We start from the raw sequence: 12,812 nt of genomic DNA on the forward strand, positions 1-12,812 counted from the left end.
GAGGGTCGGAGGCGCATGCCCGGTCACAGCAGGTGCCGGGGCGGGGGCGCGCCGCCGCCGCCGCGGCCTCCCGGCCTCCCCTTTAAGAGCCGCCACCGCCCACGGCCCGCCGCTGCGGCAGGGACCTCCCCTTTAACGGCGGCGCTGGGCGCTCCGCTGCCCCCGCGGCGGCTGCTGCAGCGGCTGCTGCTGCTACTGCGGCTCCTGCTGCCGCCGCCGCTCGGCCTCAGGCAGCTGCATCCTCGGCCGGGCCGGGTCCCCGCCCCGCGCCGCGCCCGGCCCCGCCATGGTGTCCTGGATCATCTCTCGCCTGGTGGTGTGAGTGCGGCGGCGGCGGGGGGTGATGCGGGCTACGATGGAGGGCGGGGGTGTTAAAGCCCGGGTGGACTTCTCCGAAGCTTCGTGCAGCAGAGTCACCTAAAGGCGCTGCGTCCTTATTTGGGGTCCCCAGAGACATGGAGATGTGGCACCCAGGACTGGAAGGGGGAATATTAGGGGAGCGTGGCAGGCCTGGCTTCCCAGGGACCTCACCCCCATTCTTTATTAATAACCTATTTTATTTCTACCGTCCTTGCTCCTGCGCCCATCCTAGAGGCTGAGCAGCACGGCTTGATTTAAAAGGGGAGGCAGGCGCGTCCCCTCCCCCACCTAGCAGGTCTGGGCTGGAGGAGGTCCTCAGACCCGGGCCCTGTCCCTCTGGGGGAGATAACAGGGTGATGGAAGAGAGTGGAGCAAGGCAGGGCCTCATCATCATTCCGCAGCTCACAGCCATCACCAGGCCCCTTGGCCTCTCCCTTCCACTCACTGTCAGGAGACTGGGGACGAGGGCACATGCCCTTAGGCCCCCTAGGGAGGAAGTCTGGGTATCGGGAAGCAGAAATGCTCGGAGGACAAAGTGTGAGGTAACTGGGAGAGGGGATGTGTGTGCTCAGCCTGGGATTGTGGACCCCGCTGGGGGAGGGCGCTCGGTGGCCTTCATTCCAGGCTGCCAGCCACACTGTGGAGCTGTGTCTCTGGCACCTCCCCGGGCCCCAGGAGGGAACACACACCATTCCCCACGACCCCAGACTTTGTCCTTGAGGATTCTGCTCCGCACTCCACTTGCACCAGCCGGTTTGGAAGTATCCCGCCTGTCCATGTGGAAACAGGCGGCACCCACACATTGTCAAGGGGCTGAGCCTGACAGGGGCTCCTCGTGGGCCTCGGAGCTATCCGCTGCCCTAATGAGAACACTGCCCCTCGGCCTCCACCGTTGGGGACTGACACCGGCAGCCCCACCCTGCTCCCTTCTTCCCATTCGGTGCAGCCCGGCCGGCCAAGTGCTTCTGTCCTGGTTTCCTCGAGACTCCTTCTCTTCCCCCACCCACCCCAGGCGGAATGGAGGGGCCTCACGCCTCCATGTGGCCTTCAGGGTGGCTGCTTCTCTTTTGCCTGGGCAAGCCCCAAAGAGCATCGGTCCTCTTCTTTCCCGGCCTGTGTCTTGTCTGCATTCTGTACTTTGATCACCAGCGGGGCCCTCCCCTGAGCCCTGTCCCTTGTGGTGTTTACATGGGGGGAATAAGCCTCTTTGCCTCTCTCAGGGCCTCCTGCCCCTGTGCCCTCTGTTCCCTAGGGCCCCAGGGCCACAGTGGTACCTCTGCCTGCCAGGTAGGGTGCCCTGTTAGGTGGTATCAGGTTCCCTCGCAGAGCCTGGCTCTGAGACAGGGAGGTGGAGGGTAAGGGCAGATGGGTGTGAATGGGCATGAGGTCAAGAAGGAAGACACCCTGTGGCAGTGACCTGACTCCCAGTCCCCATGACATATTTGTGTGTAACCAAGGATCATGGCGCAAGGGACCACATTGGACCCTCTGGCCTCTGGGCCTTTCCCTGCCTTCAGGGCTAGAGAAAAACTGAACAGTGGAGTGGGGAGGGGGCATCACCCTACTTGACTGAGCATGTTCCATGCTGCTTTGACCTTAACCTGACCTGAGTTCATCAGTCCAGTGGGGAGTTCTCTCCCTCTTCCCATTACTTACCCAGGGGCTGATGCAGAGCTGGGAGGGAGAGGCCACTGCCCTTGGCTGAGGGGCCCAGTAACCATGCCTGCCTCCCTAGGCTCATCTTTGGCACCCTGTACCCAGCCTATTCTTCCTACAAGGCCGTGAAGACAAAAAACGTGAAGGAATATGTGAGTGGATGACCCTTCACCCCCTACCCAACTCACATGGCAGAGAGAGGGGAGGGCATTGGATCCTATTACAGATGGGGGTGACTTTGCACCAACGCTGTCAGCCACTAACAAGACCCACCAGCAAAGGAGGGCCCAGGGTGTCCCGCACAGCGCCTCCAACATGGCTGGCAGGCAGAAGTGGGGTCCTGGGTGTTCTCCCCAGCCCAGGCATGTTCGACAGGCAGAGTTGGGGTCCTGGGTGTCCCTGGCCCCTCAGCCCTGTGCCCCAGCCTGCGCTTCCCTCTGTCCCTCAGGTGAAATGGATGATGTACTGGATTGTCTTTGCCTTCTTCACCACGGCCGAGACGCTCACGGATATAGTGCTCTCCTGGTGAGGTCCAGCGTCCCCTCCTGCATCTCAGGGCCCACGGCCTCTGCCTTTCTCTACCCAGCCAGCCAAACAAAAGACTGGGCCTGGGGGTGAAGCTCCTCCCATTCCTGACAATTTCGTAGGGTCCTTGATATCTCCCCTCTCATGCCTAACTTGGCCTGCAGAAGAACAGACATAGTAGTGCCAGGCAAGGGGGCTCACACCTGTAATCCCAGCACTTTGGGAGGCCTAGGTGGGTGGATCATTTGAGGTCAGGAGTTTGAGACCAGCCTGGCCAACATGGTGAAACCCCGTCTCCACTAAAAATACAAAAAAAAATTAGCTGGGCGTGGTGGCGCCCCTGTAATCCCAGCTACTAGGGAGGCCGAGGCAAGAGAATTGCTTGAACCCAGGAGGTGGAGGTTGCAGTGAGCTGAGATCGTGCCATTGCACTCCAGCCTGGGCAACAGAGTGAGACTCCATCTCAAAAAAAAAAAACAAAAAAGGAGTAAGAACAAACATAATCCCTATGTTTCTTTCTGGTGGCAGCCAGAGCACCTCAGTGGAATTCAGGAAACCTGCTTCTTCCATGCTGCCTGTGACCTGCCTAAGGTCACAGTTTCCTTATTTGTAAAATAGGCATATGATTCACTCCTATAAACACTGGATACTTATTTCCAAGGCATTTTCCAGGCTGTACTAGACTACGTATGTATGAGCACTTTGAGGACAGGGAATATGTCTTAATCATCTGTATATTCACAGCAGGAACTCAAAAAGGTTTACTGAATGATCAGATACCTCTTGGAAGAGGGGACTAATAACACAGTTCATCGGAACTCAAGAAGAGAATTTTACCAAGGGGGAGAGGACAAGAGATCATTACATTTATAGATAAGACCCTTGCATTTGAGAAAAATAGTTTTAGGAGAGGAAAGAGATGGAGAGATGGGTTAAAAATTGAGGGTAAAGGCCGGGCGTGGTGGCTCACGCCTGTAATCCCAGCACGTTGGGAGGCTGAGGCAGGCAGATCACGAGGTTAGCAGATCGAGACCATCCTGGCCAACATGGTGAAACCCCGTCTCTACTAAAAATACAAAAATTAGCTAGGCATGGCCGGGCGAGGTGGCTCACACCTGTAATCCCAGCACTTTGGGAGGCTGAGGCGGGCAGATGACGAGGTCAGGAGATCGAGACCATCCTGACCAACACGGTGAAACCCCATCTCTACTAAAAAACAAAATACAAAAAATTAGCCGGGCGTGGTGGCGGGCGCCTGTAGTCCCAGCTACTCGGGAGGCTGAGGCAGGAGAATGGCGTGAACCCAGGAGGTGGAGCTTGCAGTGAGTTGAGATCCAGCCACTGCACTCCAGTCTGGGCAACAAGGTGAGACTCCGTCTCAAAAAAAGAAAAAAAAATTAACTATTATGGCACCTGCTTGTAATCCCACCTACTTGGGAGGCTGAGACAGGAGAATCGCTTGAACCCAGGAGGCAGAGGTTGCAGTGAGCCGAGATTGTGCCACTGCACTCCAGCCTGGCAACAGAGCAAGACTCAGTCTCAAAAAAAAAAAAAAAAAAAAAGTGAGAGTAAAGGCCGGGCATGGTGGCTCCTACTTGTAATCCTGGCACTTTGGGAAGCCAAGGCAGGAGGATCACTTGAGCCTAGGAGTTTGAGATCAGCCTGGGCAACATAGCAAGACCCGCCTATTAAAAAAAAATTGGCCAGGTGCGGTGGCTCATGCCCATAATCACAGCACTTTGGGAGGCCGAGGGGGGCAGATGACCTGAGGTCAGGAGTTCAAGACCAGCCTGACCAACATGGTGAAACCCCATCTCTACTAAAAATACAAAATTAGCCAAGCGTGGTGGCGCATGCCTGTAATCCCAGCTACTCAGGGGGCTGAGGCAGAAGAATTGCTTGAACCCAGGAGGCGGAGGTTGCAGTGAGCCAAGATTGCGCCACTGCACTCCAGCCTGGGCAACAAGAACGAGACTCTGTCTCAAAAAAAATTAAAAAGTTGAGAGTAGGGCAAGGGTGGTGAAGTGAAAAACAAAATTGAGGGTAGTGAATATAGATGCCTTTTTTTTCTTTTTCTGAGATAGAATCTCACTCTGTCATTCAGGTTGGAGTGCAGTGGTATGATCTCGGCTCACTGCAGCCTCGACCTCCTGGGCTCAAGTGATCCTCCCACCTCAACCTCCTGAGTAGCTGGGACCACAGGCACACGCCACCACACCTGGCTTATTTTTTATTTTTTGTAGAGATGGGGTTTTGCTGTGTTGCCAGGCTGGTCTTGAACTCCTGGGCTCAGATGATCCTCCCACATTGGCTCCCAAAGTGCTGGGAGATTACAGGCCACTGTGCCAGGCCTATACATGTGTCTTGACACAGCAAAAGAGAGAGCTTTGATGAGGGCTTTGTGAGGACATAGGTGACCTGAAGGAGCTTGTGACCAGAGGAGAAGGCACTATGGGGACTGAAGGGCAATCCTGAAAAGTGAGGGGCATGTCACGGCGAGGCAGGAGGGTACGGAGCAAGCTAGAGAAGTCCCAGGCCTCTCGATGATAGGGAGGACAGGAAAGGAAGGGGTGAAGACCCAGGTGTGGGCCTGCACAGTCAAGAGTTTCCCTTGGTGTTGACCCTAGGGCAGAGGAAGGGGGGTTTTCTCTAGGAGTGAGAGGGCTGGGGCTTGGGGAGAGGATGAGGCAAGGAGAGTTGCTGCTGGGGGAAATTCCTTCTAGTGTCACTGCTTATCTTCCTGTCTGAAGCCTCAGCTGAGCCCTCCAGACCCTTTCGGATTAGAAAGGAGCAGTCCCATGAGCCCCATGGGGACCCCAGCGCACTAAGAGTGAGGGGCTGCGCAGGGTCACACACGGGGCCGGTGCTGCTGGACACAGGGCACCTCCCGACTCCCTGCCCTGTACTCTGCGCTTGCCCCTGTCCCAACAGGTTCCCCTTCTACTTTGAACTGAAGATCGCCTTCGTGATATGGCTGCTGTCCCCTTACACCAAGGGCTCCAGCGTGCTCTACCGCAAGTTTGTGCACCCAACGCTGTCCAACAAGGAGAAGGTTTGCCCCCACTCTCAGCTCACCTCCCAGCCTGCCCCCAGCCAAGGCAGTCCAGAGCCTGCAGCCTCATACAGACTGGCCCTCCCTGTGGGGCCCAGAGCCCAAAGTGACCTGGCAGAGCTGCCGTGGCCTCCTGGAGCAGGCAGGGGCCTCTGTCCAGGGGTGAACAAGGGTAGGGCAGGACCTCTCCTCTTCTCCCTTCCCCTCCAATCCCATAGGAGATCGACGAGTACATCACACAGGCCCGAGACAAGAGCTATGAGACCATGATGAGGGTGGGCAAGAGGGGCCTGAACCTTGCCGCCAATGCTGCAGTCACAGCTGCCGCCAAGGTGAGATGGGGGCCGGCTCGGACTCTCAGGGCCCCTGCCTTGTACAAAGGGCCCTGGCCAGGCCCCTTTGCATCTACCCTGTACTCGGGGCTGTAGAGACTCTGGGCTCATGCAGCTGGAGGCTCCAGTCCAGGCTCTACCGCTATCTGTCCGAGTCACTTTCATTGTCCGGCCATTTCCCCAACTGTCCAGAGGCGAAGTGTGGCCCTGCCCCAGTCCTCAGCTCTGTCTGTGTGGGACTGGGTGAGGACAGTGTGGGGAGGGCACCGAGCCTGGGGCTGCTGCCAGCACCATGGTGACCACTATCTCCACCCCGCCCCTTCCCCCCGGCTCTCCCGGTGCGTGGTGGTGACCCTAGGGCCAGGGGGTGCTGTCAGAGAAGCTCCGCAGCTTCAGCATGCAGGACCTGACCCTGATCCGGGATGAGGACGCACTGCCCCTGCAGAGGCCTGACGGCCGCCTCCGACCCAGCCCTGGCAGCCTCCTGGACACCATCGAGGACTTAGGTACAGGCAGGGCCTGGGGTTGGGGTGGGGCCCCAAGGGCAAGGAGCCCAGATGGGAAAGATTCCCCCACCTCCTTTTCTCCCTGCGCCCAGGAGATGACCCTGCCCTGAGTCTAAGGTCCAGCACAAACCCGGCAGATTCCCGGACAGAGGCCTCTGAGGATGACATGGGAGACAAAGCTCCCAAGAGGGCCAAACCCATCAAAAAAGCGCCCAAAGCTGAGGTGAGGGCATTGGCCAGAGCTTGGGGAAACAGGCAGGGGGTGGTGGCTCCAGGCTGAGCCCCATCTTCCTCCTTCTTTCCACAGCCACTGGCTTCCAAGACACTGAAGACCCGGCCCAAGAAGAAGACCTCTGGCGGGGGCGACTCAGCTTGAGCCCCTCCACCCCCGAAGGCTGCACAGCAAGGATGAAGCCTCAGGAGGGGCCTCAGACCCAGCCCCTGCTCCACACTGTGCCAGTAGCCTAGGTGTCTCAGGCCCCTGGGCCCCTCAGATGGCCATTTCCGGTGCCTGCCCAGTGGCCACTCTTCTGGAAGGGGCTTGGAAAAGAGGAAGGAGGCCCAGCTGTGGGGGTTGAGGGTAGAGGGTGGACCAGAGGCTGAGGACTGAGCCACCCAAGGAGGTGGGGACTGCTCGGCCTCCACCGCTGTTCCGCTGCAGCCCCGCCCTGCCCCGCCCACCCAGTGCCTTGCTGAAGCGCACAGCCATCTGCTTCTCAGAGGTCCTGCCGTGTCTCCACTGCTCACCTTGGTTGGGGAGCAGGGAGGGGGAAGTCCTAGCCCAGATGGACCAAGGACGGGCCTGAAGGCACATGGGGGAAAGGGAGCACACGGGGAGGACGTCGGGGACCCTGGGTGGGGCCTCCAGGTGCAGCTGTGGATGGAAGACGGGTTGGCGTGTGCTTCAGCGACGAGGATGGCCAGGCCAGAGCTGCAGCTGGGGGCTCTTTTCCTGGTCATTGGGTGGGGCTGAGTGCCACATGTTCCCACATTAAAAAGGAGGGGTCCAGGGCTGTGTGTGTCTTTCTGGGTCTAGGGCTCAGGGGAGTTTGGGTCAAGGACTGTCCCTCCAGCAGTCACCTCCTTCCACCCTGAGCCCCACAGTCATCTGGCCCTTTCCCTGCTCAACCCTCCCTCCTAGGCTCTGAGCCTCAGAGGACCCAGCCCATGAGAGAACGGGGATCTGGGGGGCCCCTCACCTGCTCCTATGACCTTGCTCCCTTTCAGGTCACCCCATTGCCACCGTGCCCCTGGGCTGGACTCCCGTGCTCCTCAGGGCCCACCCCTGCTCTGATACAGGCCCCTGTTGAGTGGGCCTCTCTCCTCTGCCCCTGGGGTCCATCCCCTCTTGCCCAGGGTCCCCATCCTGTACCAAGCAGACTGGGCCCTAAGACCCCTGGCAGAACCCAGCCTCCGCTCACACCCGCCCCAGCTTCTGCCACGGCTTCAGTCAGGGCCAGGAGGAACACGTGAAGGAGAAAGAGAAATGCAGGAGCCGCAGGGCTCCCGGTTCCTTGGGAAGAGGGTGCCCATTGGACCTTTGGCACTGGATGAGCCAATAAACCAAACTCTGGCACCTCATTTTATTTGGCCTCTGTACTTTGTTCTTGCCACACCAGCTGACAGGTGGGAAGGACCTCAAGTGAGAAGCAGGGTTCAGCTGGGGGAGTAGGGAGGCCAGCCTGTGACCCACAGGAGCTCTGGTCCCCAGCTAAGAGATGGGCTTGAGGGGGCTCAGTCTGGGAAAATGGTTTTGGGACTCAAGATAAAACCAGAGGCCTGGGCTGGGCACAGTGGCTTATGCCTGTAATCCCAGCACTTTGGGAGGCCAAGGCGGGCAGATCACGAGGTCAGGAGATCAAGACCATCCTGGCCAACATGGTGAAACCCCGTCTCTACTAAAATACAGAAAAAAATTAGCCGGGCGTTGTGGTGTGCGCCTGTAGTCCCAGCTACTTGGGAGGCTGAGGCAGGGGAATCGCTTGAACGTGGGAGGCAGAGATTGCAGTGAGCCAAGATCGTGCCACTGCACTCCAGCCTGGCGACAGAGCAAGACTCCATCTCAAACAAACAGAAAACAAAAAATAAACAAACAAAAACCACAAAGGCTTAGCTGGGTGTGGTGGCTCACACCTGTAATCCCAGCACTTTGGGAGGCAGAGGCAGGAGGATCCTTGAACCCAGGATTTTGAGACCAGCCTGGGCAATATGAGGAAATCACATCTGTATTTTTTTTGAGTGGGTGGGGGGACTGAGTCTCTATTGCCAAGGCTAGAGTGCAGTGGCGTGATCTTGGCTCACTGCAACCTCTGCCTCCCGGGTTCAAACGATTCTCATGCCTCAGCCTCCCAAGTAGCTGGAATTACAGGCATGCGCCACCATGCCCAGCTAATTTTTGTATTTTTAGTAGAGACTGGGTTTCACCATGTTGGCGAGGCTGGTCTCGAACTCCTGACCTCAAGTGATCTGCCCGCCTCGGCCTCCCAAAGTGCTGGGATTACAGGCGTGAGACACCGCACCCGGCCGCCACGTCTCTATTTAAAAAATAATAATAATTAATAAATAAAAACCAGAGGCCTAAGAAGGGCCAGGGACTGGCCCCAACCCCAAGGACTGTCTTCTCCCTCAGAATCTTACCCCAAGTCTTCAGTGGACCTTCTGGTATCCAACAGAAAGTGCTAGGTGTAGGCTCTGGGGAACAAAGATCCCAGTGAGGCTCTCAGGGGACAGAGAATAGGATATGGAGCTGTGGGGCAGGCCTCGGGAAATGTGCCTAGAAAGGCCAAAAATGCCAAATGGGGTTGAGCCAGAGACGTTGAGTGAAGAAGCAGAGATGGGGAAGCCAGGACAAGGGCTTGTGGAAAAACCAGCCCTGGGGACAGAGAGGGAACCAAGGGCTGAGACAAAGAGGCACAGCCTGTGTGGCACCAGGAAAGGCAGGGGTCCAGCCCTGACTACTGGGCTAGGTTGGAGGAAAGGAGGAGAAGGGAGCTGCAGGGCATGGGGTCCGAGCTCTGGGATGCAGAGCCAGAGCTCCAGGGGCCAAGAAGCACAACCGACTGGGGATGAGCCCCCGGGAAGCTGGAACCCAGGGGGAGGGAAAGGCTGGCAGAGGAGCAGAGGCAGGTACGGAGGAGAGACTGACAAAGGAAAAGAGCCCTGAGGGAGGAAAAAGGGATCAGAGAAATAGCTCAGCCTGCGGAAGGAAAATGAAGGAAGCAGACCATGGGGTGTGTAGGGGGAATGAATAGGACTCAGACCCAGGCTCTGGACCCCAAGTTTGGCAAGGCGCCCCTACACTGGGCTTTCCTTCTCCTTCCCTGGCATCACAGGGCATGTGCGCCTTCCACACTTGAGCCAAGCTAGCCAAGAACCCCCTGAAGTGAGGTCACAGTGGGGGATGTGAGGTGTCCCTTTTGTCTTTCCTTGGAATCCTCCAGTCAACCAGCCCTCTGAAGGGCATCACCTTCACCATCAGCCTCTGAGCAATTTTGGCCCATTTTTCCATCGGAAAGGAGAGAAAGCTACCACGGTAAAATTTAGGGGAGGGATTCATTCTAGAAAGATCCCCAGAGAGTAAGATGCTGCAGTCCCACGCTAACAGCTACCATATGCCCAGGAAACCAGGTTAGGCGCTCTTTAACCTAAATCTCATTTGCTGCATGACACACACACACACACACACACACACACGCTGGCTCACACTCAGGAGCACTCTCACATCCACAGTGACTGGTGGCTAGGCAGGTCACATCCAGATTCTGCATTGTCAAGCTCTCTGTGCACATCAGGGGTTCCCTGTGTCCACAGGAACATGCTCAGATTTCCAAGCTCATTGGTTTGTTGCTATGGAAACATTCAGGCTTCTAGAACTCTGGGCACAGGGCCTGCCCCCTGTGGTGCAGAGGAGAGGAGAGATGGAGGGTGACAAGAAGAATGGGTGGAAAGGCTCCTGGGAAACAGGCTGGCTGCTGGCACACATCTGGGCCTAGGTGACCCCTTGCTGTCCCCTCATTCCCTGGGACAATCTCCTCTCTCCCCTCTCCCCTCTCCCCTCTCCCCTCTCCTCTCTGCCTCCGTAGATCTCTCCAAGCCAGGGTAGTGGGAAAGAGATGTCAGAAATAGGTGGATGGCCAGCGCTATGTGGAGGGTGCTCGATCACTGCCTGGGTCTCCAGGAGCCTTTGAGAGGTACTAGCTTTGGGTAGGGACTGGGGCAGGCTAGCGCTGTCCCATGCCCAGTCCTCCTTGGGATCGCTGGGCAGCCCTCCAGGCCTGAGGTACCTGACTATAACAGCCTCAGGTATCTAGCTTCTTCAGCTGGCTCCCCCTCCCTTTCTTGTGGGTGCCCTACACCCGGAGAACCTGCTTAAAATGGGATTTCCAGGCTGTGACGTCAGAGGAAAGCCAGCAGCTCCATCCAGCCGCTGCCAGCTCTCCCTTGATCGGCAGAGCTGAGCCCAGCTTTGCTTGGCCTGGAGGGAGGCAGGGCGGGAGCAGGAGGGAGGGGCCTTGGGGGCTCTGAACCATGGTCCCCATATCTGTGGCATCCAGAATGACAGCGAGAGGCTGTTTGCAGGCCCAAAGCCCCCTCCTGGCTTCCCCACTATCTTCAATTTCCCCCAGTACATGATCACCCCCCTCCCACATCCCCCTAATTTCTCCCTCTCTGAGCTGGGTCAGGTCTGTCTGGAGCAAGAGGGCATCTCCTGTCCTTACCGGACAGCGGCTTTTGTATGTGTCCTGCCTGAAACTGTGCCATATCCAGGCTGGAGGCGGCGAGGCGTGGGACGGATGCCTGCGAGGATGGAAAAGCCCACTAGGTGGCGCAGCTGCCTCCCTATGTGGGATTCCCCGGCCCCGTGGACAATCTTCTCCCGCCGCCAATCTTCTCCCGCCGCCAGTAGGCTCCAGGTTTGGTGAGCTGAGTGCCTCATCCTCCGCTCCCTGGAGCTGGAGGTTCATGAAGAAAGCATCCTTGTGGGCGAACAGGACAGCTGTGGGTTCTCCAGCAGTCTCCCCCTAAGCCCAGTCTGTGTGCACACCTACTGCCCCAGGAGATGGTCAGACCTAGAAGAAGACCCCCAACTTGCAGTGAGGTTCCAGCACTCTCCCCCGAACAAAGAAATTGCCAAGCTCCCTGGGATGATTTTTTTTTTTTTTTTTGAGTCAGAGTCTCGGAGCTCTGTCGCCCAGGTTGGAGTGCAGTGGCGCGATCTCGGCTCACTACAACCTCCGCCTCCCGAGTTCAAGAGATTCTCCTGCCTCAGTCTCCCAAGTAGCTGGGATTACAGGCACAGGCCACCATGCCTGGCTAATTTTTTGCATTTTTTTTCCTTTTTTTTTTTTTTTGAGATGGAGTCTCGCTCTGTCGCCCAGGCTGGAGTGCAGTGGCGCGATCTCGGCTCGCTGCAAGCTCCGCCTCCCGGGTTCACGCCGTTCTCCTGCTTCAGCCTCCGGAGTAGCTGGGACTACAGGCGCCCGCCACAACGTCCGGAGAATTTTTTGTATTTTTAGTGAAGACGGGGTTTCACTGTGTTAGCCAGGATGGTCTCGATCTCCTGACCTCGTGATCCGCCCGCCTCGGCCTCCCAAAGTGCTGGGATTACAGGCGTGAGCCACCGCGCCCGGACTTTTTTTCCTTTTTAATAGAGATGGGGTTTTGCCATGTTGGCCAGGCTGGTCTCGAACTCCTGGCCTCAAGTGATCCGCCCGCCTCCCAAAGTGCTGGGATTAAAGGCGTGAGCCACCGCACCTGACCCCAACCTGGGCTTCTGAAATGGCATCTAGAGAGGCTGCTGGAGCTGATTTCAGGGTCAAGAGGGGAGAGGGACCCCTGAGGCAGCAAGGGATGGGGAACTGGGGTGGGGAGGTAGGAAGAAGTTGGGTCCAGAGGCAGGGAAGCTCACAGAGCTGCGGCATTACCTGGATGTGGTCTCCCTGATAGCCACAGTGGCAGTCCCAGGCCTGCTCCAGGTGCCCCCTGCCCCTTCCTGTATTTTCATTCTGGGGTACTGTGGAGTTGAAAAAGACAAAGTCAGGCCAGGCGTGGCACGGTGGCAGACGCCTGTCATCCCAGCTACTTGGAGGCTGAGGCAGGAGAATCGCTTGAACCCGGGAGGCGGAGGTTGCAGTGAGCTGAGATTGCGCCATTATACTCCAGCCCGGGCGACGATGTGAGACTCCATCTCAAAAAAAAAAAAAAAAAAAAGTAAAAAAATAAAAAATAAAAGAAAAAGACAAAGTCCCTAGTCTCCACATCCTGGAATCCCATAGTATTCTTGCAGGGGCTGGGGGTGAGGCTCCTCAATGACCTACCTTTCCCTGACCTTTTTCCCAAGTTGACCCCACCAGCCCTGCATGCCCTATGAATTACCCTCTC

At 57.4% G+C, this 12,812-nt stretch overlaps 1 protein-coding gene across 2 annotated transcripts; it reads left to right on the forward strand.

Annotated features, from left to right (window-relative positions):
• Nucleotides 1–42: 42 nt before the first annotated feature.
• On the forward strand, nt 43–8,012 carry REEP2 (receptor accessory protein 2). 2 transcript variants are annotated; one of them, XM_009241097.4, is made up of 8 exons: nt 43–318; nt 2,096–2,168; nt 2,465–2,541; nt 5,473–5,593; nt 5,812–5,925; nt 6,284–6,431; nt 6,524–6,654; nt 6,739–8,012. In XM_009241097.4, exons 1-8 carry the CDS (start codon nt 287–289, stop codon nt 6,805–6,807), a joined length of 765 nt encoding a protein of 254 aa, XP_009239372.2. In that variant the 5' UTR covers nt 43–286; the 3' UTR covers nt 6,808–8,012. The 2 variants fall into 2 exon arrangements, with proteins under 2 accessions (XP_009239372.2, XP_024103433.2); XM_024247665.3 differs by having other exon boundaries at nt 140–318; nt 6,290–6,431.
• The last annotated feature ends 4,800 nt before the right edge of the window (nt 8,013–12,812 follow it).

The sequence above is a fragment of the Pongo abelii genome, chromosome 4 (genome assembly GCF_028885655.2).
Source record: "Pongo abelii isolate AG06213 chromosome 4, NHGRI_mPonAbe1-v2.0_pri, whole genome shotgun sequence".
In the NCBI taxonomy this organism is placed as follows: domain Eukaryota; kingdom Metazoa; phylum Chordata; class Mammalia; order Primates; family Hominidae; genus Pongo; species Pongo abelii.

Excerpts from the sequence above, each read along its gene's own strand:
- REEP2 (XM_009241097.4), top strand. The coding sequence starts at position 287 with ATGGTGTCCTGGATCATCTCTCGCCTGGTGGT. Across the intron at positions 5,594-5,811 it reads CGCTGTCCAACAAGGAGAAG|GAGATCGACGAGTACATCAC; the intron begins GTTTGCCCCCAC and ends CCAATCCCATAG. Across the intron at positions 6,432-6,523 it reads GGACACCATCGAGGACTTAG|GAGATGACCCTGCCCTGAGT; the intron begins GTACAGGCAGGG and ends CCCTGCGCCCAG.